The following is a 24,809-nucleotide window of genomic DNA, read 5'->3' on the forward strand; positions in this document are numbered from 1 at the left end:
TCCCTGAAACACTTCAAATATTAACCCTTCGGTGGCCTTGAGAATTTACCCCGAGACCCTGAGACTGGGGTACAAACCCCGAGAATCTGCCCCTTCACCCAATATTGGGGTAAAAACTGTGAGAATCTGCCCCTTCACCCAATATTGGGGTAAAAACTGTGAGAATCTGCCCCTTCACCCAATATTGGGGTAAAAACTGTGAGAATCTGCCCCTTCACCCAATATTGGGGTAAAAACCCTAAGAATCTGCCAATCTGGTCATCAATGGGTTAAAAGCCTGCCCTGGTAATACTGGCAGTCGGGGCGCGCCGGAGCCGTTCGCTTTTCTTATAATTTCACGGACAATCAGAGCTCGAGGATTTCCTAAACCTCTTTTTACTTTGTAATTATCCATTATTCCCTTAATATGATCTCTTAGCGCCGACACGTGCCGTGGCGCTGTACAGAGGACGCGCTCTCGGTGACATCACGTATTCCAACCATATCAAATTCTTGGATTAAATGCCAAAAATGTGCGAATTCTGCTTTTTTTTTTTTTATCTTTTCACCGTAGACTCTAAATTTAGCGTATTTAACGCGTGGAAAGTCCCGGGAGACTAAAGATCAGCATCCTGTATAAAACGGGGAGGAAAAAGGCGATTTTCAAAAATCAACCTTGTGGTTTAAACGTTCCAATCCGGGGCGATTTGTACAAAAAAAAACCCCAAAACACTTTTTAAAGGGTTTGAATGTTTTTAAAGCATCAGATTTGTTCCTTTTGAAGCAGGACGAGGATCGGTGACTTTCCTGAGAGACGGTCTGACCCGCGCCGCGCCGGCGTTTATAACCCCAAATCCCGGTGAAATCGGCGGCTGGGACCCGGGCCGAGCCTTCAGAATATCCTTAACGGGTTTCAAGGCCGTCGTCTCATCGCTGAGTCGCTCGGCATCCTCGGCTGCCAGGCGCGCCCGGACTACCCGCCGCCTCCCAAACCAACTCGTATAGGGGGGCATTCCTACTCTTCGAGGGCAAAATGTATTGCGGGGGGGGGGGGATAAATGCAATTCCTGACGCATATATTCTTTATATAATATTTATTCTCATTTCCTGCAAAAAAGCCAAAATTTGGAGCTACAAAGTAATCATTGTTACTCCTGACTGTGTATGCTTTGTCAATATGTTGCGCATGCACACCCTAAAAGCACACTGGGCCATATACTCATATATACGCATATATATATATATATATACACAGCCATATATATATATACACACACACATATATATAGACATATATAAATATATACAATATATATAGCTTAATTCTGGTACAAAGAACCTAAATATAGAGCAACAAGCAGGAATGTTCCATTGGTTTCCATGGTAACTGCTCCATTTTTAGAACAATGGCCCATTGTGCAGGTGCCGGCACATTCGCAACTCCAGGCGTTCTTGGCATCCTATCGCATAAAAATTCTGGGTAAAGCCCCGCCCCCAGTCCCGCCCCCAACCACATCCCCTAAAACAAAAGTGCCCCTCGGAAACGCCGTCGGGTATTCCGGGGTGAATTCCACGGATTCCAGAGATAAGCAATGAGATAACGTGTTTTCCGGTGCCCGGCGTGACAGCGAGCGGCGCGGGCTCCACGAGCCGTGGCATTATCGCGCCGTAATATCTCATTTTGCCCGGATAATGGATGGATGCGATAATTGCGATTATTATGCAAGTAATTCATAATTGAAACGTTCATATATTACAATTTTAGAGCCACTTACAGACGCGGAGATAAAAAATCCGCTCGTTACGTCGACCCCTTTCTTGTTTTTCCTCCCCGCGCTTTGTTAATGACGGCCGTAAAGAATTTACACAATTAGCCTTATAAAGCAAAACAAACGAGGTGGAAAAACGTCTTTCTACGCTGATGAATTTTAGATGATTTTTCCCATTTTCTTTATTAATCTCCGGCAAACGTTTTCCGTGGCGCCGATATCCGCGTGAATGATGGCGGCGCGCGGCGCCTCCGATTACATCCGAAATGAGAAGAATTATTAGCGTTCCTCTTCAAACACTCGAGAGGCTCCGTAAACACAGATCTAATGATGTTCATTAAATAAAACATACAGCGAGCGCCCGTCACGCCCGGGCTGCCGTTTCTACCCCGGCCAAAGGAGATGCCCCCGTGAAGGGCTTTATTCGCTAAGTGCTAAGCGGCTGGCGTGGGCACAAGAGGCTCTGCAGATGGTTCCGCCCAGAGATGCTCTGCAGGACACGGGGGGGCAGTTATTTGGCTGCTCTCTTGGATGCCGTCTAGTTGAAAGCCCATTGGCAAACTAAACATTTCAGATTGGGGGGTTGGGGGGGGTTAGCGGCAGGAAGGGGTCTTTGGAAGGGGCATGATCGGGGCAGGACCACCTGCCCACCAGACCCTAAGAACCACCACACGATGCTCCGCTTCAGGAGGTGGCCATGTGGGGGGCTGCAACAGCATAGACCTCGGCGGGCCGGCCAGGGAGATCAGAGGACCTGGGACAGCGGGACAGTCCTGTGAAAATCAGGACACTTGGCTTGTATGAATTGACGTGGTTTATAATACTGAATTAGCAGGCTAGTTCTGAAGCCACTGGATTCCGGGGCCGGTAACCGTGGAAACGTATAAAGCGTTACTGCGATGTTTTCTGATGGTCCTTTCTGATCTGAGACCGGCCGCGCCGGCAGCTTTTTCCAGCGATCGTTGCGAGGCGGCTTTTAATGCCACGCGGTTATTAATCTTCTCTTTCCCGTTCCTTTCGGGATGCGAGCGGCGAGGCTGCAGAATAATATCGCATCGGGGACAGAGACCGCCGACGAGCTGAACATCTGTCCCCAAAACGCGTCTCGCCGGGCGGCCCCCAAACGTAATAAAACTCGCGATCTGCATTCACGCCGCGTGCCGCCGGCTCGCCGCCTCTTTATGGAGGGATAGCACTGGGCCGCTCCGTGCGCTCCGTCACCTGTCCACGGGAACCACGCAGCCATGCTTTCAATTAACGGATCGTATTGATGGGAGCAGCGGCGGCGGCGGCCACGTCTGGAGACGTTTAATCTCTAAACGATCCCGGTGGAGACGCCGCATCTGCTTCGCTCTGCATTCCGGCTGCCGGAAAACGCATCCAATGTGCACCAGTTCAGCTGCACTGGATTTGAACTGGGAATGATGCGTCTAATCCCAATATACACATAAACAAATGAGAACCAATCAGTAACAATTTGCTGCGATTCCGAAACATCAGTTGGAATCCGCATTGAAGTATGTTTAGGGTGGTAGATAAGTGGAGCAACCTCCCAGCAGAAGTGGTAGAGGTTAACACAGTAAGGGAACGAGACCAACAACTGACTAAGCTTTGAGTCTTTACAACAGGAAAAAAGGGCAGACTAGACGAATGGGGCTCTGGGATTTTATTACATATATTCTTTTATGATGTGATATATATATAGAGGAGACTGTGAACTATGATGTCATCAGCCAAATGCGAAGCGTATCGAATTTAGTGTTTAAATGCTGGCGTTTGCGTATAGCTTCTCAATAACAGCTACATAAATAAATCTATAAATAATAATATTAATAATAATAATAATAATGAAAGCAGATAATGTCACTCTGTACAGTAAGGGATCCATCCTTCCCTGGCTGCCAAAAGATGTGAACTGAGTTTAAGTCGCAGATAATCGAGGCTTTGATGAAGTTGTCATCAGAATCTGCCGCAGGGTAGCTGACATATGCAGCGGTGTAGCTGATGTTTGAAGACGTGCATTTTGTTGTAGGCCTCGATGTTACCAGAAGACTCTCTGAATATTCCTAACTGCCCTCGAGGAGCTTAACGGAACTGCAAAAAAAAAGATAAAACGCAGTCGCGCAGGAGAGGGAAGAGAAATCAGAGGCTCGTCGGATGTGCCGGAGGTGTAGCTGGCAAAAGCGGGGGTCCCACGGCTCGTTCCGAGCGTCCACGGCGCCATTCGGAGACATTTAGGGGGATGATCACCTGAGACCCGTCGCTGATCATACAGTTACTTTACATATGAGCCAATAAACCAGAATATTAAAAAAAAAAAAATAATAAAAAAAATATTTTATTTATTATTATATATTATTATATTATATAAATATTAAACGTTATATGAAAGGCAGATTCCAGGAGACCTCAGTCTAGATACTTTTGAGATACATGAAACAATGTATCTATTGACCACGTAAATGGACACGGCGGGGCTTTCACTGGCACGGAATAGCTAGCCCAGATCAGCACTGATAGCGTTAGGTTCTGGCGGGCCGGCGCAGAATACATTTATCTCTTATATAACATAATAATCTGCAGAGATCATCCTTCGTGCCCCTATTCTGCAAATGTAATTGCTCTGCAAACCCCCGATTCCGTTGGCCGCCCGACGCCATCATATGTCGGGATCGCCCAGGTCACTAAAGCCCTATTACTTACCTGCCCAATCTGAACAGGGAAACGGGGTTAAATATGTAAAAATACATAAAATCGGTTTATTTTAAAGTGATATGAAAGAATCCTCATCACACGCTCGAAACATCGGAGGTTGAATGTAATTCTTCTGTTTGACCTCTGACCTGTACAGGGTAGAAACTAGCATAATGCCCCAATGGGGGCAAGATTCCCATCTACCCCCAGGATTACTCGTAATGTTGCGGTAATGCATGCTCTGAAGTGCTACGTATCGCAGGATCGGCAAAAGTGATAGAAAGCGGAGGATCGGAGGAAGTGATATATATATCGGAAGATCGGAGGAAGAGATATATATATATCAGAGGATCGGAGGAAGTTATATATATCGGAGGAAGTGATATATATCGGAAGATCGGAGGAAGTGATATATATATCGGAAGATTGGAGGAAGTGATATATATATATCGCAGGATCAGAGGAAGTGATATATATCAGAAGATCGGAGGAAGTTATATATATTGGAGGAAGTGATGTATATCGGAAGATCGGAGGAAGTGATATATATCGGAAGATCGGAGGAAGTGATATATATCGGAAGATCGGAGGAAGTGATATATATATATCGGAAGATCGGAGGAAGTGATATATATCGGAAGATCGGAGGAAGTGATATATATCGGAAGATCGGAGGAAGTGATATATATATATCGGAAGATCGGAGGAAGTGATATATATCGGAAGATCGGAGGAAGTGATATATATATCGGAAGATCGGAGGAAGTGATATATATATCGGAAGATCGGAGGAAGTGATATATATATCGGAAGATCGGAGGAAGTGATATATATCGGAAGATCGGAGGAAGTGATATATATCGGAAGATCGGAGGAAGTGATATATATCACCGTATTAAATACGGTGCTTACTAACCACACTGCCTGTCGGCATCATTTATTCAACCAAACCTCTGATCTACTGCCTGCTGGGCACCCATAGGGGGCGCTACAATATAAGGAGAGGGTCCACACCAGAGGATTCAGAGAGCGTGGGGCATGAATGATATCGGGAAGATATGTGACGATATCCCGTCTCATTGTTTACATACAGTCTTATTAAATACCTGGATGCCCCCCCTGTCCTGCGAGACATCCATTATTTTAATAGATAATGAGAGGCGACCTGCCCCGACAGCCTCATTTTCTTCTCACAATGTCTCAAACGTTGCTGTGAAAACAGAGCGTTCCTCCTTGGTTTTGAAGGTCAGACTCACCAGGTCCGGTTTGGAGCTCTGGGTCCGGCGAGAGTCTGCGGGAGGTTAATGAGAGGGGCTCGTGGTGAATGGGTTAGCGCTGGCTTCATCGTGTCAGACACCCCTGAGATGGAGACTCAATGAAGCGGCTCTATTGGAGCGTAATGAAGGAAAGTAACTCGGGGAAAACGTTCAAAGAGAGGGAAAAAACCCAAAAACCTGGAAAATGTATCTGGATTAAGAAAATCATCGCTCGTGTGACCCAACGCCACCGTAAACTGCTATTTCGCTGATGAAGGTCTAGTGTGGTAGCGAAACGTTGGTTCATCCTCAGCTGGAGAGAACGATCTTTATTATCTACGGCATCGAGGATCCTACTTTTATTTCGGAATATTTGCTGTATTTAGAGAACGGCTGAATTTCACGCGGGTTTTTTTTCTAGGAGTTTCCCCAAAGACCCTGAGGAAGGCGACGTCCCCGACCTCTCGCCGCCCCCCAATATATCCGTTCTTTCCCCATTTTTGCTAACTATGCAATTACTCTCCAAGCGTAACCAAAATCCACCGGGGTTTCTGAGGAACCTGACAACGCTTCGTGGAAATTCATCCTACGGCGAGCGATGGACTCCTCCATAACTGCCGACATTATCGAGTCTGATGGCTGGCGGACCCCGGATTCCCAGCGTTTTCACCTTTAATTTACTAACGACCCCTTCGCTTCCTATCTGTTTTATATGATTCCTTTGCAACCCCCCCAAAACAATAATATTAATGAATGTATCAAACTGATCTAATCAATGGACATTTTCAAGGATTTTCAATGAATATTATAGAAATATAGAACAGATCGGCCCCATTCGGCCCCCGTCTAGTCTCCCCGTTTCTCCTGCTGTAAAGACTCAAACCTCCATCATTCGTTGGTCTCGTCTTCAGGAGCCGTATGTCTATCCCGCGCATGTTTAATACCCTCACTGTATTACCCTCTCCCACTTCTGCTGGGAGGCTGTTCCACGTATCTTCCACTCTCTCAGTAATTATAAATGATGAATAGCATCCCCAGAAGAGTGATTTGCAGCTCATTAGTTTTGCCCAGACTGCCTGTACTTCTTTGTGCTGAGATTTGTGCAGCGGTGAACGTTGTGCCGGCTCCTGGTCCCCGTGGCAGGTTAGAGGGGGTTTGTGTTTCGATTATCCCGGCGACTGTCTGCACCCAAACCTTTCACTTCTCCTTGCAACTTTGCGAAGTCCTGTGCACCTAGACAGTGTTTCAGTGTCTATTTTATTAACACTTTGTAATCTAAGGAGGTTTTACTTTACTGAGATGGTGGTAGATAAGTGGAACAGCCTCCCAGCAGAAGTGGAAGAGGGTAATACAGTGAGGGTATTAAACATGCATGGGATAGACATACAGCTCCTGAATCTAAGACGAGACCAACGACTGATTAAGGTTTGAGTCTTTACAGCAGGAGAGACGGGTGACGGCAAATTCTCAAATGTTTCTCTCTGGCAATGCAAATGTTAATCTATTGATCCAATGCCAACTCTGCTTATCGGCACCTCCGCGAGTCAACTACTCTATGAATCTGCAGGCGCGATAGTTCATTCTGTTACATCTTGTTATTATATAATATTAATGTATAGAAATATGGGTGACAGGAAGCCTGGTCGTGTATTTAAACCCGCTGAGTCTCGCCCCGTCTCTCGCCCTCTATTCCTAACATTACCCCGTTCAGTATTCCTGGCCATTACGTTTAACCCTTTCTGCTGCCTTAGCGCTCTCCAGCCTGTTGCAGACGGCTGAATTGCAAGCTCTTCTCTTACCCCAAGGGGGTTAAACACGCTGCCCCCTCCTCCCTCTCTAAATTGTAGGCAGACGATTCCCACCAACAGGTAAACGCGGCGTCCGTAACCCGCCTGCCCGCAGACCCCGTCCGGATTTAGCGCGTCCGTTACTAATGCGGAGACACAAAAAAAACATTAAAAAAAAAAAGGGCAGAGATGAATGTGCGTGTTCCCCTGGGGTTCATGGGTGATGGAATTAACACAGCCTGGCACTCTACCCTCGCTGTGTTTGTTTCCATGGTAACAACTACGTACAAGCTCAGGACGGTCCTCATGACACACTTGCAGATACAGTAGCTTGAAGGTTTGCGATATCGCAGCACTGGACAGACAGCACCCGCCGCACGGGGTAAGTGCCAAAAGCCTCCCTTCCTTCCTCCGCCGAGTTCGGGGTAATTACACGGACAGGCGGCGGGGGGGGGGTAGGTCGGTCGGGTTGCACGGCTTCTGAGCCGCGCAGTCTGCCAGCCGGAACCTCAAAGTTGCACGTCTGTTGCGAGCGCTTGGGTGCTAAATATAACTACGTGCCGCGCTTAGCACTCGATGCAAAGATTAACTGACGGGGGGATTTAACCCCCGAGGCAGCCGGCAGCCGAGAGACGAGCCCGGTGCAGAGGCAGATGGACGGACGGCGCGTTAGACTGCATGCAAATATTGTGTGTTGCATTTTTGAGCCCCTTTATTTACGTGCGAGCCGGAGCGGTGAATCCCCGGCATCTTCCGGGAAGCCTGTCTGCGCTCTTTGCGTTATTGTGAGATTATTGGACTCATCGGATTGTCTCGTTGGGGTATTCGGTGGGTTTCGCCGGATTGTCTCGTTGGGGTATTCGGTGGGTTTCGCTGGATTGTCTCGTTGGGGTATTCGGTGGGTTTCGCCGGATTGTCTCGTTGGGGTATTCGGTGGATTTGCCGGACTGTCTCGGGGTATTCAGTGGGTTTTGCCGGATTGTCTCGTTGGGGTATTCGGTGGGTTTTGCCGGATTGTCTCGTTGGGGTATTCGGTGGGTTTTGCCGGATTGTCTCGTTGGGGTATTCGGTGGGTTTTGCCGGATTGTCTCGTTGGGGTATTCGGTGGGTTTCGCTGGATTGTCTCGTTGGGGTATTCGGTGGGTTTCACCGGATTGTCTCGTTGGGGTATTTGGTGGGTTTCGCCGGATTGTCTCGTTGGGGTATTCAGTGGGTTTTGCCGGATTGTCTTGGGGTATTCGGTGGGTTTCGCCGGACTGTCTCGTTGGGGTATTCGGTGGGTTTCGCCAGATTGTCTCGTTGGGGTATTCGGTGGGTTTCACCGGATTGTCTCGTTGGGGTATTCGGTGGGTTTCACCGGATTGTCTCGTTGGGGTATTCGGTGGGTTTCACCGGATTGTCTCGTTGGGGTATTCGGTGGGTTTTGCCGGATTGTCTCGGTGGGGTATTCGGTGGGTTTTGCCGGATTGTCTCGGTGGGGTATTCGGTGGGTTTCGCCGGATTGTCTCGTTGGGGTATTCGGTGGGTTTTGCCGGATTGTCTCGGTGGGGTATTCGGTGGGTTTTGCCGGATTGTCTCGTTGGGGTATTCGGTGGGTTTTGCCGGATTGTCTCGGGGTATTCGGTGGGTTTTTCCGGATTGTCTCGGTGGGGTATTCGGTGGGTTTCGCCGGATTGTCTCGTTGGGGTATTCGGTGGGTTTCGCCGGACTGTCTTGTTGGGGTATTCGGTGGGTTTTGCCGGATTGTCTCGGTGGGGTATTCGGTGGGTTTTGCCGGATTGTCTCGTTGGGGTATTCGGTGGGTTTTGCCGGATTGTCTCGGGGTATTCGGTGGGTTTTTCCGGATTGTCTCGGTGGGGTATTCGGTGGGTTTCGCCGGATTGTCTCGTTGGGGTATTCGGTGGGTTTCGCCGGACTGTCTTGTTGGGGTATTCGGTGGGTTTCGCCGGATTGTCTCGGTGGGTTTAGATGGTGCGATCGGCGCGCCGGTTCCAGACCCAGACCTGTTGCTTGCGATATTCGTTGCTCCTTTCGCGTAAAGTAGAGGTTTTTTTGGAGGGTAGGAGGGGGGGTTTGGGATCTGTTCCCCCCTTCATGTGAAATGCGACCAGCAAAGCCCGGGGAAATCCTTGCACCCGGAGCTCGCAGCATCCTCAGTTCTGGAGATCCTGCCCCGGTCCTCTTCTTCACGCTGAGCCATATACCCCGGGGGGGGGATTTGCTTTTCCCCGGCCCTCTGTATAGCAGCCGTTCCGTGGGACGCCGTTTGCTGTCCGCGGTGAGATGTGGCTCCTTTGTGTCACCGAGGCTGCGTTTTAAATCTCCCTTCATAGCCAGGGAGATTTAACACCTCGTGGTGATAACCCTTACACTGCCGGGACAGAGCAATCCCTTGTCGCCACCACTGCTGAAATAATGCCGTCCACCGTCTTCCCGTTGGGCAATAAAAGAGTTAATATCTTGTCACTGCCTCATTATGTCATAATAAAGGGGGGTGAAGTCTGATCGTTGGGGTTTTGTGCCTGTCATTCAAAGGGTTAAAGCATTATCTCCGCCTTCCTGCCCTCCAAAGGATGAATTGACTGCCTTCTCCTTGTTCTGACCTCTGGCGCTGAAAGGGTTTCAGGCCACGCTGTTACCCTGAATCTGTTTAACGGGTAGGGATCCTCTATCTGCCCCCAAATACCCCGGATTCCTGCTCCGGGGTATCTTCGGTGAAAGGGTTGGAACAAAAGGCAGTGAGTGGCAGCTGCTGTTATTGGGTTAATGACCCCCGGCTCGGAGACGGGAAGGATACAGAGCCCCGGAGACCCCGGGCACTGCAGGGAACTCCTCGTCCGCTGATACTTTGTATTATCTTCCCCCGACGCCGACGCTGGGGGCAAAACCTCCATATGGCCAAAAAGCATTCCCCGGGGCAAGCTTTGGCCACCTGTCGTTGGGGTATTCCTGTCCCTACCCAGCCCTGAAGCATGTATTTTCATATCATACGGGAAATACTTGAAATTCGTTAAGAATACGTAAATTTCTTATTAACCAGAAAAATGCGTCATTTCATAACACACGGTTTTTAGAGTTTTGGATGAAAATTAAACAGCAAAAGGCTCCGTTAATTATAAATTAATAAACTTTGGAAAACTTAAAGTCCAAACTTTTCTGCATTCCTCGCGCTTGTAGCCGTTTATAGTATTTAGTAACGCAGAACCAACATGTGCAACAACACTCACCTTTCCAATGTTACCAGGGATTTCACGTTTATTAATATTTATTCTATTTATTAGTGTACTTTAATATAGATTTATATTATTGTTGTTTACATCGCTAAAATATTGTTATTCATTTAAAATATTAATATTTATTTTATTTATTAATGGATTTTAATATATATTTATATTGTTGTTTACATCGCTAAAATTATTCATTTAAAATATTATTTATTTTATTAATGGATTTTAATATATATTTATATTGTTGTTTACATCGCTAAAATGATTCATTTAAAATATTAATATTTGTTTTATTTATTAATGGATTTTAATATATATTTATATTGTTGTTGTTCACATCGCTAAAATTATTAATTTAAAATATTAATATTTATTTTATTTATTAATGGATTTTAAAATAGATTTACATAATTGTTCACATCGCTAAAATATTATTCATTTAAAATATTAGTATTTTATTTATTCATGGATTTTAATATATATTTATATTGTTTACATCGCTAAAATTATTAATTTAAAATATTAATATTTGTTTTATTTATTAATGGATTTTAATATATATTTATATTATTGTTGTTCACATCGCTAAAATTTGATTCATTTAAAATATATTTATTTTATTTATTAAGTTATTTTAATATGTAATTAAATATATGTTGTTTGACCCTCTTTTATAACTTGTTAGAAGTTTGATGACGGTTGAGTGGAAATATTCAGCCATTCAGAGGAGAGTAAAAATGTAAAATGTAAGTTTCCGTGCATTATCCTCGCTGCGCTTCACAGGTAGGGTGACCTTGGCTACGGCTTAGTGGTGTCGGTGAGATAACGGGACGCGTCCTGGTGTCCGGGGGCCGAAGCATTGGGTAACGGGGCTATTTAGAGATATCGGTGTAAAGATGAAACTAAACCTGGTCTTAATTTAGTACCCCGTCTAAGGGCAGTAAAATAACCCCTGCAAACTGCCAAGCTCTTCCATACCGGGTTATTCCGTGGGACATCGCTCTGCGCTGTGGCGTATGTTGGTGATACAGAAGCATAAGCTAATAGTTCTGTAGGCCACGTATTTCTTTATTGCAAAGAGAATAGATTTCCCGAGTCTGCCGGATCTAGAACCTATTACCCGGGCCGGTCTGCCTGGACAGTATCTTCTCCCCGGCCCTCGTGCTAAGAAGGGCCACCGGGGACGGCATGTTTTGCGTGTTTGATTAATTATCTGGCGCGCGCGAATGGAAGTAACTGAACAATGGGTGCATCAGGGAATACACCTTCCGCAGGAATGATAAATGATCGGTGCGAACGTCTCTGCCTGCAGACGCTCCGCTGTAAGGACGGCTTTATGTCTGCTACTGAATCCCACCGTCGTGGTGACAATTAGCGCCTCGTTAATCCGCCGCGCACGCAAACCCGACCGTGCCGTATCGCGCCGTGCCGTATCGCACCGTGCCATCCCCACGCCGGGCACAATGATTGCAATTCATTCGCACGTCGCACAAGCCCCCCTCTCTGTGTTAGACCCCCCCCCCGGGAACGGGGAATTTCAGCCATATCCTCCCGTTTCTAGTCTCATTCAAACCCGGAAATAAACGCTTTATACTTTTATTGAGATTATTACGCGTTTTCCTTGATTATTTGTATTTAGCGGCGACGGTCGGTGCGAAGCTCTAGGAAGCCGCGGGTTGCGTACGCCTTTGGCACACGAAAGGTTAAAAGTATTACCACGGTTAGTCGGAACGGACGAGTATCTTTATTCATGTTTTATATAAAATCACCAACGATTCCGCAGAGCTGTGCATTTGGGGAAATGATGTCAATTAAGAACAAAACCACCCGAAAAAGTCACCCAGAAACGTTCAGGTCGTGACTTTGTGTGACGGGAAGTGAAGCCAGCGGCGCGGCGTTTTGTAACTTCACAGCTGTTTTGTAAATATTGTTCATAAACCGCAGCCGCTTGCACTCGCTTCCTGTTTTTGGAACTTTTGGTGCATTTTCCCCAAACTCTCCGATTTATTTATCATTCTGGATGCACCGCAGGGGGCTCTTGGTGGGAGGATTTGTTTGTAGACCACATCCAAAGGGTCAACACTAACAGATATAAACCCAGAACCCGCCGGCAGTCCGGCCCCATCCGGCCCCCGTCTAGTCGCCCGTTTCTCCAGCTGTAAAGACTCAAACCTTAATCAGTCGCTGGTCTCGTCTTAGATTCAGGAGCCGTATGTCTATCCCATGCATGTTTAATACCCTCACTGTATTACCCTCTACCACCTCTGCTGGGAAGCCGTTCCACTTATCTACTTATTCCTCTGCTTTGCATTACAATGCATGTACGGGGGTATCAGACCTGCCTGGCGCTCGGGCTGTAACACCCGCTTGGTACTTTTAACCCTCTATGTATAAATCCAGCAGCTTTGAGTTTAATACGTTATATTTAATGGCAACGGACTATACAGTATATATATATAATTTAATTTAGTAGCAGTATATATATATACAGTAAATACCACCCTCTCCATAAAGTTACAATACACAGATGTCGTTGTGGTCACTGCCCATTCTAGCTGACATCATAGAAAAACACAAACATCACCCCACGAAACAAAGATTATTAAGAACCTAAATATTTTTTATACATTCTTTTTTTAACAAAAGATTATCTTTGAATAATAATCTTGTTTAATTATGGGGCAATAATTCAGTTTATGCAGGAAGGGCCAATTCAGTTCTATATGGTACACCCCACTGTAACATAATTGGAACACAGGAGTGATGGGAGTGATAAAGGGCCATTGGAACACAGGAGTGATGGGAGTGATAAAGGGCCACTGGAACACAGGAGTGATGGGAGTGATAAAGGGCCACTGGAACACAGGAGTGATGGGAGTGATAAAGGGCCATTGGAACACAGGAGTGATGGGAGTGATAAAGGGCCATTGGAACACAGGAGTGATGGGAGTGATAAAGGGCCATTGGAACACAGGAGTGATGGGAGTGATAAAGGGCCATTGGAACACAGGAGTGATGGGAGTGATAAAGGGCCGTTGGAACACAGGAGTGATGGGAGTGATAAGGGGCCATTGGAACACAGGAGTGATGGGAGTGATAAAGGGCCATTGGAACACAGGAGTGATGGGAGTGATAAAGGGCCATTGGAACACAGGAGTGATGGGAGTGATAAGGGGCCATTGGAACACAGGAGTGATGGGAGTGATAAAGGGCCATTGGAACACAGGAGTGATGGGAGTGATAAAGGGCCATTGGAACACAGGAGTGATGGGAGTGATAAGGGGCCATTGGAACACAGGAGTGATGGGAGTGATAAAGGGCCATTGGAACACAGGAGTGATGGGAGTGATAAAGGGCCATTGGAACACAGGAGTGATGGGAGTGATAAAGGGCCATTGGAACACAGGAGTGATGGGAGTGATAAAGGGCCTCTGTACGCCTATGAAGAGATTCCATTAAAAATCAACCTTTTCCAGCTACAATAGTCACTAACAACATTAACCCCGTCTGCGCTGGATTCCGCATCCATTTCATGTTATCTTAATGGACAAAATGTGATTTTCTTTTATAAACAAGGACATTTCTAAGTGACCCCAGACTTTTGAGCAGTAGTGTATGTAAGTCCGCAGACGTCGCTGTGTAACGCAGGCTCAGCTTGGCCCTTCTGGGAAGTGCAGTCGGCCTTCGTATTTTGCAGTCAGATTGGTGAATGGAGCCGGCGTGTCGCGGTTTAGTGGATAATGCCTTTCCGTCCTTCCCTTTGACTTTGGGGGCGCGTGTGAAGGATCCGCCATTAATACAACGAACGGCGGCCCCTTCTGGGTCTCTGGCTCCAAACGGCTCCGAACGGGCAAACAAAACATAATAGGAAGTCTCTTCTATTACCGGAGAAGGTCCCCCGGGGTAAATATATCGCCGAGGCGTACTTTGTTCCCGCGGAAAAGGGTTTGCTTATTTTCCACGGAGCGGCACTTTGAATGGCTAAGGACATAGCAGCCGTCTTTGTCCTAAATAAGCGAGCGATTCCTCGTTCGATACAAATGATTAGATTCTGGGATTCATTTGCTCCGCGGTCTGGGACTCTCCGACCCGGATATACGTTTTCCGGAATAAATTGGTTTCTAGATGAGAAATTCCCCATAATGCTGATAATCTCAGTGTTTTATAGCCAATGATTTTTTAGGTGAACGCATGCCTTACACAGGCGTTAGTTTGCACAGTGTATGTTACCTGTTATAGGTGCATTTAGAACAGCCTCCCAGCAGAGGTGGTAGAGGGTAATACAGTGAGGGGATTAAACATGCGCGGGATAGATATACGGCTCCTGAATCTAAGACGAGACCAACGACTGATTAAGGTTTCAGTCTTTACAGTAGGAGAGACGGGGGCCGATGGGGCCGGTCTGTCCAAAATTCTGGGTTTATAGGATTAACGGATCTGCCCCAAAATAAAACTTTGGCAAAACCGCAACTCGTTTAAATGGGTAAAATACTTTCTATGAACACTTTCACCCCAAACGGCCCTCAATCGGCGTCCTGCGGACTCCTCGGCGGTTCTTACCGCAGCGAAGGGTTCGGCTCGGAGCGCTCGGCGCAGTCACGAGTTCCCCGGAACGGATGAATCTGTGGATACGGTCTGATACAGCCGGACGTCACTCGTTTCCACGATCGCCTCGTGTTTCTGGTGACAGAATAAACCGTGTGAAGCGGGTCATTCGAGGTCAGCATTCGGGCAAATTACACTCGGCCCCCGTCTGGTCGGCCGTCTGTCCTGCTATAAAGACTCAAACCTTAATCAGTCGTTGGTCTCGTCTTAGATTCAGGAGCCGTATGTCTATCCCATGCATGTTTAATACCCTCACTGTATTACCCTCTACCACCTCTGCTGGGAGGCTGCTCCACTTATCTACCACCCCCAGTTAAAAAAAACAAACATCCCCTGGTTGGTATTTTACCAGGTAAAAAAGCTAGCGGGGCCAGTTTGGCTACAACGTTTGTATCCCTTGAACTATAGAGTGGTGCGCGACTCTGGTAAGACATAAAACGCTTTATATTATGCCCGGCGCTCGCGTTCATCCACCTCAGACTCTTCCCACGGAGGGGAGAAGCGAGTGCGTTTAAGAGGATAATGGCTCTCCAAATAATTCATTGTACTTGACTGCGCGGAGAAGAGGCTTTGAATCTCTAAGCCTTTCGCTGTCGAGCCCTAATGACTGGCGCTCGGCGCCTCGGCCCGTATCGCCGGCAGGGATCACATGATTACCGGCACGACGGCACCCGGGGCCCCCGCGCAATTTGCCGGAGCCCGTCGTTAAATGAAGGGTTTAAGACCGGAGGGGCCGATATATCCGGTCCGGGGGGGGCGCCGAGTATATTCCCGCGAATCAGCAAATAATGACTTTTATGTGAATTTAATCAAATGAAGAATTCCAACCCTATTCATTGTACAGCGCCGGGGAATATGATGGCGCCATACAAATAATAATAATAATAAATATTTAATATGTGTGCATGTCGTTAACTTTCTGTATTATGTTAAATGGCTGCATGTCTTAGTTTTAGTTCCATGGGGGGGTCAATAAATTCTCTATATAGAAAAATAAGGACTTCTCAGCAGAAAGGTTTAAAAATGATAAATACGATGCGTTGATGGTCAGCGGCCCCCTTAACTCTTATTTCTGTAAATTGAATGATGTTATTTACCACTTGTTATGTCGTGTTTATCCATTGTACGGCGCTGCAGAATGTGGGGGCGCTATATAATAATAAATAATGGATTACTATTAAAACCTTACCATACTGCCTGTGGGAAATAATAGAATGGCTCGGTCTTAATTACACGTAGGGACCCTCTGACTAATGCAAGTCTACAGAGGAACGGACTTCATTAGCATCGCCATAAAGCATCAGCTCAGTGTGGTGTTTGCGCCGGGAAAGTCACCCAAAATATCACATAACTGTATACAGCGCTGGGGGGTTATATTACTGTATACAGCGCTGGGGGTTATATTACTGTATACAGCGCTGGGGGGTTATATTACTGTATACAGCGCTGGGGTTATATTACTGTATACAGCGCTGGGGTTATATTACTGTATACAGCGCTGGGGTTATATTACTGTATACAGCGCTGGGGGGTTATATTACTGTATACAGCGCTGGGGGTTATATTACTGTATACAGTGCTGGGGTTATATTACTGTATACATCGCTGGGGGTTATATTACTGTATACAGCGCTGGGGGTTATATTACTGTATACAGCGCTGGGGGTTATATTACTGTATACAGTGCTGGGGTTATATTACTGTATACAGCGCTGGGGGGTTATTACTGTATACAGTGCTGGGGTTATATTACTGTATACAGCGCTGGGGGGTTATTACTGCATACAGGGCCGGGGGTTATATTACTGTATACAGCGCTGGGGGGTTATATTACTGTATACAGCGCTGGGGGTTATATTACTGTATACAGTGCTGGGGTTATATTACTGTATACAGCGCTGGGGGGTTATTACTGTATACAGTGCTGGGGTTATATTACTGTATACAGCGCTGGGGGGTATATTACTGTATACAGCGCTGGGGGGTTATATTACTGTATACAGCGCTGGGAGTTATATTACTGTATACAGCGCTGGGGGTTATATTACTGTATACAGCGCTGGGGGTTATATTACTGTATACAGCGCTGGGGGTTATATTACTGTATACAGCGCTGGGAGTTGTATTACTGTATACAGCGCTGGGGGTTATATTACTGTATACAGCGCTGGGGGTTATATTACTGTATACAGCGCTGGGGGTTATATTACTGTATACAGTGCTGGGGGTTATATTACTGTATACAGTGCTGGGGGTTATATTACTGTATACAGCGCTGGGGGTTATATTACTGTATACAGCGCTGGGGGTTATATTACTGTATACAGCGCGGGGGGGTTATATTACTGTATACAGCGCTGGGGGTTATATTACTGTATACAGCGCTGGGGTTATATTACTGTATACAGCGCTGGGGGGTATATTACTGTATACAGCGCTGGGGGTATATTACTGTATACAGCGCTGGGGGTTATATTACTGTATACAGCGCTGGGGGTTATATTACTGTATACAGCGCTGGGGGTTATATTACTGTATACAGCGCTGGGGGGTTATATTACTGTATACAGCGCTGGGGGGTTATATTACTGTATACAGCGCTGGGGGGGTTATATTACTGTATACAGCGCTGGGGGGGTTATATTACTGTATACAGTGCTGGGGGTTATATTACTGTATACAGCGCTGGGGGGTATATTACTGTATACAGCGCTGGGGGTTATATTACTGTATACAGCGCTGGGGGTTATATTACTGTATACAGCGCTGGGGGGTTATATTACTGTATACAGCGCTGGGGGTATATTACTGTATACAGCGCTGGGGGGTTATATTACTGTATACAGCGCTGGGGGGTTATATTACTGTATACAGCGCTGGGGGGTATATTACTGTATACAGCGCTGGGGGGTTATATTACTGTATACAGCGCTGGGGGGGTTATATTACTGTATACAGCGCTGAGGGGTTATATCACTGTATACAGCGCTGGGGGGGGTTATATTACTGTATACAGCACTGGGGGTTATATTACTGTATACAGTGCTGGGGGTTATATTACTGTATACAGCGCTGGGGGGGTTATATTACTGTATACAGTGCTGGGGGTTATATTACTGTATACAGCGCTGGGGGTTATATTACTGTATACAGCGCTGGGGGGTTATATTACTGTATACAGCGCTGGGGGGTATATTACTGTATACAGCGCTGGGGGGTTATATTACTGTATACAGCGCTGGGGGGTATATTACTGTATACAGCGCTGGGGGGGTTGGGGGGGTTGTCTGTTGTGTGTTTAGCAGGCAGGGTGAAGGCGATAGATATATTGATTTATTCAGGTTAAATATCATGATCTGTGATCAGTCGGGGTCGCAGTGGAATCTCGTGCCCCGGGGACTGTTTTTTATGCCGCGCCGGCGGGGATCCCGTTAAAGATTTTGGGTCGGTCGCCGGCCGCTCCGGCCTCGTTGGCCTCGTCAGACGGTATTTCAGGGAAGTGACAGTAAGTGAGTGACGGGGCGAGAGCGTCGCCGGTAAATGAATAATCTCGCTTTATTCCTGCTGGATGAAGCGTCTCTGCGGCCAGGCGCCTGTCATCCGAGGTACCTTATTAGCCAGGCAACCTCTGCTTCCTATGGTGGCTGTAGATTACAGCTCTTATCATCCTCAGCCAGCATTCCACCAAACTACTACTCTTATCATCCTCAGCCAGCATTCCACCAAACTACTACTCTTATCATCCTCAGCCAGGATTCCACCAAACTGCTATATTCTCTCTTCTTGGATCTTTTCCATTATTGCCCGGAAATTGCCATTTTTTTCCATTGATGTTGAAAACCTAATTCCAAAGACAAAGTCTAAGCAAGCTTTTATGATGCATTCTAAAACTAAAGAGCAGTGGATAAGTGGAACAGCCGCCCAGCAGAGGTGGTAGAGGGTAATACGGTGAGGGTATTAAACATGCATGGGGTAGACATACGGCCACCGGAGGGAAAAAGAGAAAAAAACGTTTCTTTATAAATTAAGTCAAATAAATATATATAATATATAGAAAAAAAAACCTATATATTATGAAAACGCACAACAGAAAACACTGACTGCGCATGTGTCCAGACTCACTGAGTGTGAGTGAGATACTTTCCGGAAACTCCTTTAGGATTACGAGGAGTAGCTAGGATTAACAAGGGTTAAAGAGGGAACGAGCGATAGATTTGTTTAGCTAATCATTCTAGCTATAGATCCCATAGACTGGCCTAAAGAGCTTGCAATCTACCTGCCAACTGTCTAGCGTTCATTGTGACAGTCCTGACCGGGCCTGCGCATGCACAATTGCGAAGGCGAGAAACGGGACACGGCGCGGTGTGACATCATATTGTGGATGACGTCACATATGCTTAGATGCCCCAGCGTGGGTTAAGTTAATACAAGGAGAGGTCACCGAGGCGCTCTGTGTGTTTCCCCTCCTCCGGCTGTGGCTGATGGGAGCTGTAGTTCAGCGTTATCACACTTTGCTGTGTCCGTGGTAACGGGATACGTCCTGCACGATTTGAAAGATACCGAGTAATCTTTTAATGATTATTTTGGCTGTTTGTGCTGCGTTTAGCGGGAGCCGGAGTGGCAGGAATGGGATTTATGATTTGTTTTGCCGCTCGCGTCTCTTGTGAATACTTCGGTGATAATTGAAACGCATCCCAGCTGGCGCACAAAAGTACCGCATTACCAAGCATCGCCCGGTTTAATTAGGTTAAATTAAAAGCAAATCCTCAGTTCAAGAACGGGCCATCTCCGGCCCCCCCCGGCTGCTGCCGACTACAACTCCCATCATCCTCGCGAGAGCACTACTCCTAGCCGGTGACCGGTCATCATCAACAAAGGGCATGGGGTTAAATTAATCTGATCCTGAACCGTGGCAAATCAGTGTGACCTCAACTGCCCTCCAGGAAGGAAAGAGTTAAGTCTCTTTTTTTTTAGGTTATGGGGAAATTTAACCCTTTATTATAAATATATCATAGTGTAACGCCACGCGCTGCGGAGGCACAAATGTAAGGAAAACATAGGATTACGTGGCAAGACCCGATGTGCTCTATTTATAAATAACATGCCATTGGTTGCCATGGTGATTGCTCCACATTTACCTTTCAGCCCCAGAACGGCTCTTTTTTTTACATTAAAGGGACCGTTGAAATCCAGCTGTTTCTGTTAATCGGATTTTTTTCTTTGTGTTCCCAAACAATGCAAGAGAATGAAATACTTTCTACCTATGCATGCGCAGCAAGCACTCTCTTCACCGGAACGCCAATCCCCCCCCCGCTTGTTTATTTCTGACGTCTTAAATGATTAAAAAACAAAAGGATCGGATTTCTCTTTACAAACAAAACCCACAGGTAGAGTTATAATTATAGAGCGTCAACGGGTTCCGCCGTTTTATAACAAAAAAAAAGGGAATGAAAAATGACCAATAACATGAAAATGGACATTATTCCAAAAAGTAACAATAACATTCATGCAGGTCATGCTGCGAACGAATCCTCGTTCATTGAATCCCCATTCAGTGGCTTGCCCCGTGTGGCACTCTAAGGGGTTAAATCCGCAGCCCCTGAGCCGGCGGACACCATACAGGTTAGGCCAGGTGGGGAAGGAATGAAGCGCCGGCCCTCCGAGGGCTGCAGAGACATGTTGCTTTAGCTCCTGGTAGAGCCCCGGGGCCAAAACTGCCAGCAGAGGGTGTCATTAGAGCAGACAGGAGCAGGGTGTGGATCCGGGAGCAGGAAGCCCTCCTCGCCGGGGAGCGTAAAGATGTCCGCCCCACTCGCCAGACAGGTTATTGTGGCAGGGCATGTGACGGTTCGGCACTGAGCATACGCGCCAACACCCTTCAGCCATGAGAGACGCGGGTGGAAGTCGGGGAGAAGCTGGGACCTCTGAGGCTCTGTCCTTTCTCGCTGCTTCCCACCGGTGATGAGCGGACCTTTAACTGCCCCCCGGATCCAGAAACTGCCCGTAGGTTCAGGAACTGCCCCCCCGGATCCAGAAACTGCCCCCCCGGATCCAGAAACTGCCCGTAGGTTCAGGAACTGCCCCGTATTTATGAAGGTAACGAAAACCCAACTTGTCGGCTGCGCCAGAAACTCCTAAAGGAGCGCCGTGACGAGGCTGATTGTTTAACCCTCTCCTGGCAGGGCTGTGATTTGGCTGTCGACGCAAAACATTGACGGCCGGCGGCAACCTTATGGACGCAAGAAAGCGTTTGGGTGATTCTTCCCGGAAAAGCGCCAAACCAGAGTGTTTGGGGGCTGAAGGGTTAATGGAGTGCGTCGTAGGCTCAGGTCCTGTTCTTGCTGTTTTTTTTTTTTTGTTACCGGTGCGGCTTTGGTGCAAGGTTCTAAATGTAGAGCAGTTGCCATGGAAACTACTTGTTTTTGTTGTGTGGCGGGGCACTTTGTGCAGTTTCTACCTTTAAAAGTGCGGAGGTTTATCAGCTGTTGTGCTCTGTTTACCCCGGGTTACGCCAACTTCTATGAATTATACAATAATAGAAGTCCAGAACTTGCCGGCAGATCGGCCCCATCCGGCCCCCGTCTAGTCGCCCGTTTCTCCTGCTGTAAAGACTCAAGCCTTAATCAGTCGTTGGTCTCGTCTTAGATTCAGGAGCCGTATGTCTATCCCATGCATGTTTAATACCCTCGCTGTATTACCCTCTACCACCTCTGCTGGGAGGCTGTTCCACTTATCTACCACCCTTTAAAGTAAAAATAAACAGGAAGAGAAAAGGAAAGAAATGTAACAGCTAAAGAGAAATGTTACTCTATCTTGTAACATTCTCAAATACATTTTATTAACGTTATACAGTAAAGGATGAAGTACACGTTTGTGGAAAGCCGGGGGAAGTATTTTCCTGGGCACGTCTCACTTACGGACACTTCCTGTTTTGGAAGATTTTTTTAGAGCGTGCGTGCGTGCAACGTAGAACTGCTTCCCTCAGTCTGATGAAAGGAAAGAACGCTGCTTGGGACTCGGCTCTGTTACTTTTACGTTTATAAATTTTACAAAACGATTCAAACTTCAGGAGTTTTAAAAACAGAATCATTTTTAAGGCGTCCTCCAACAACAACAACAACAACTATTTCTTTCATGTTTCAGCAGAGGAGGGCTGGCACCTTCTGGCTCGGGGGGCAGGTGAAGCCGAGTGGCCCCATCGGCCCTTTGCCCTGATGTGGTAACTCACGTATACACTGACATTTATGCAAATGTACACACTCACACTAACGCACATAATTACACTAACACACACACTCACTAACACACACATACATGCTACCACACACTCACCAACACACATTCATGCTACCACACACTCACCAACACACATTCATGCTACCACACACTCACTAACACACATTCATGCTACCACACACTCACTAACACACATACATGCTACCACACACATACTCACTAACACACATACATGCTACCACACACATACTCGCTAACACACATACATGCTACCACACACATACTCACTAACACACATACATGCTAACACACACATACTCGCTAACACACACATACTCGCTAACACATACTTACCAATACACAAACATGCTAACACACACATACTCACTAAAACACAAACATGCTGACACACACTTATACATACACTGTCCCTCCCTTACCCTCTCACTCCCATCATGCAAAGCTTTCGCTAGACAAATGGCTTTTGAATCTAAGACCAGACGGGCCGAATGGGGCCGATCTCCCGGCGGGTTCTGGGTTTCTATGAGAACGTTTTGTTTTTGTCGACATATTAACCTTTCCCGTATAAAATGTCTTCTTTCATAAAGTGCTTTTTGGTTTAAAGTAAAAATAAAATGAAAGCATCAGGATTGGCCACACAAAACCGAGACTCTTGGGAGGTATGAATCGTGGCGAGCAGGCTAAGGTTTACCGGAGTTCATTATCCCTGCGATTCCGGCCATAAAGTGAAGCGAGGATGCGCGGCTTTTGTCCGCTCGCGGGGCGTCTCGGGGTAAATGGGCTTTAAAGTTGACTTTTCCAATTGTCTCGAGAGGAGCCGGCGCTCTCGTGAATAATTTATGGACGGTCAATGAGCTGATTAGTCGCCTTTTCAGAGTGTAAATGGGGTCTGTGGCTGCAGTTACACGAGTCCTCTGCCCCGCCGCCGTGTCCAAACATCGCCTTTCACACCCTAATCTGCCTTTATCCCCTTCGCAGACCCTCGTTAACTCTATAAGTGCCGTTATCTGGCGACCCCCCCCCCCCAAAGTGCCCTCGCTGCGTAAAAATAAATTGAGGAAGAATTGAGTGAAATGATTATTTTATTATTAAATCCCTGAATATATCTTTAATGTATAGACCTGCGGCTTCCGGGGGGCACCAAATGTCTACTGGGGGCATTTAAATACCCGCTGGTAAGGGTGGCTCGTAAAAGCTCGGCCGGGATATTGGGAGTTGCAGTGCGGCTGCTGCCGGGTCCTCGGATTTGCATATTAATTAACTCCTTATTGTCCTGATAACGATCTACTTGTTCAAATGACACCCTGAGCTCCCCGGGACCCCCCACCGCTGGAAGGCGGATGTATTCAAACACATCTCCTTTTACCTGCGGCGATCCAATGCTGGAATACAAAAGAGATTGTTTACAAATGTTTTGTCTTACGGTAGACTGAGTGGAGCCATACATCCTAAGTGTCCCAGTTCAGTTCAGCCAGTCCCTCTTTGAGCCCCAATCCCTCGTTCCTTCCCTGGTGTGCGGAATCCGTTGTACTGCGCTACATGCTGAGGGTCCATCAGAACCCCCTCTTAGCTCCCGTTAACCTTTTATTGCCGGATCAGACAGTGGAGCGTTGATGTGCCTTAAATCAATTACCGCCTGGTAATTCAAGGGTTAACGCTCATGTTTGCGCCCCAAATATTGGGGGGATTTCGGTAAATAATGTTTCGGGAAGCCCCCGGGTCCGTCCTGGGAGAATTTAGAGTTTTAGAGTTTGAGTTTTTGTTGCAGACAACGTACAAAATGTTGCAAAATGTGGAATTATTTGTCAACAAAGCGTGGAATTCCGGTTCTATGTTTTGGGTAAAGAAATGAGAATTTGAAACGTATAATTCTGTCTCCTGGCGGAATATCCCTGAGATTGTTAGTGGTTTTGTAGGAAAAGCTTTATTTTATTCCCCCCCAATAAAACGCATTTTGTAAGAGGGGTTCCCCCCCAAAAAAGCTCATTCCGACTACGAATCTCAGAACGCTCAGCCGGCCGACCCGGCGAGACTCTTGGGGATCTGGCATATGACGGTCAGTAGCCGGAGGCGGCGGTTGGGTCTGGGCTGGCTGAGAGTGCTAGGGGTTGCGGCAGCCGGCTGCGTAGGTCTGGTGTATACGGTTACGCCAGCAGAGTGTCCCATCGGGCTGCAGCTTCCACTTCTCGCCCTTTCACACAAACAGCGGAGGCTGAGTCACTTCCCATGGCCGCT

At 46.9% G+C, this 24,809-nt stretch overlaps 2 protein-coding genes across 3 annotated transcripts in view; one reads left to right on the forward strand and one right to left on the reverse strand.

The window, feature by feature from the left end:
* Positions 1-24,809, forward strand: part of FOXN3 (forkhead box N3) — a 70,806-nt gene that overhangs the window by 12,176 nt on the left and 33,821 nt on the right. Inside the window, exon 1 of one of the 2 annotated variants that reach the window (XM_053475352.1) lies at positions 21,355-21,413. The exons of the other annotated variant lie outside the window; for it this stretch is intronic. The gene's annotated coding sequence lies outside the window, so the exon portion shown is untranslated. Of the gene's footprint in view, positions 1-21,354; positions 21,414-24,809 lie in introns of those variants that run through there. 2 annotated transcript variants of the gene reach the window in all.
* On the reverse strand, positions 8,839-9,816 carry LOC128505161 (sporozoite surface protein 2-like). The gene has a single exon (XM_053475462.1). It carries the CDS (start codon positions 9,814-9,816, stop codon positions 8,839-8,841), a length of 978 nt encoding a protein of 325 aa, XP_053331437.1.

Source organism: Spea bombifrons, chromosome 9, assembly GCF_027358695.1.
Source record: "Spea bombifrons isolate aSpeBom1 chromosome 9, aSpeBom1.2.pri, whole genome shotgun sequence".
Classification (NCBI taxonomy): Eukaryota; Metazoa; Chordata; class Amphibia; order Anura; family Pelobatidae; genus Spea; species Spea bombifrons.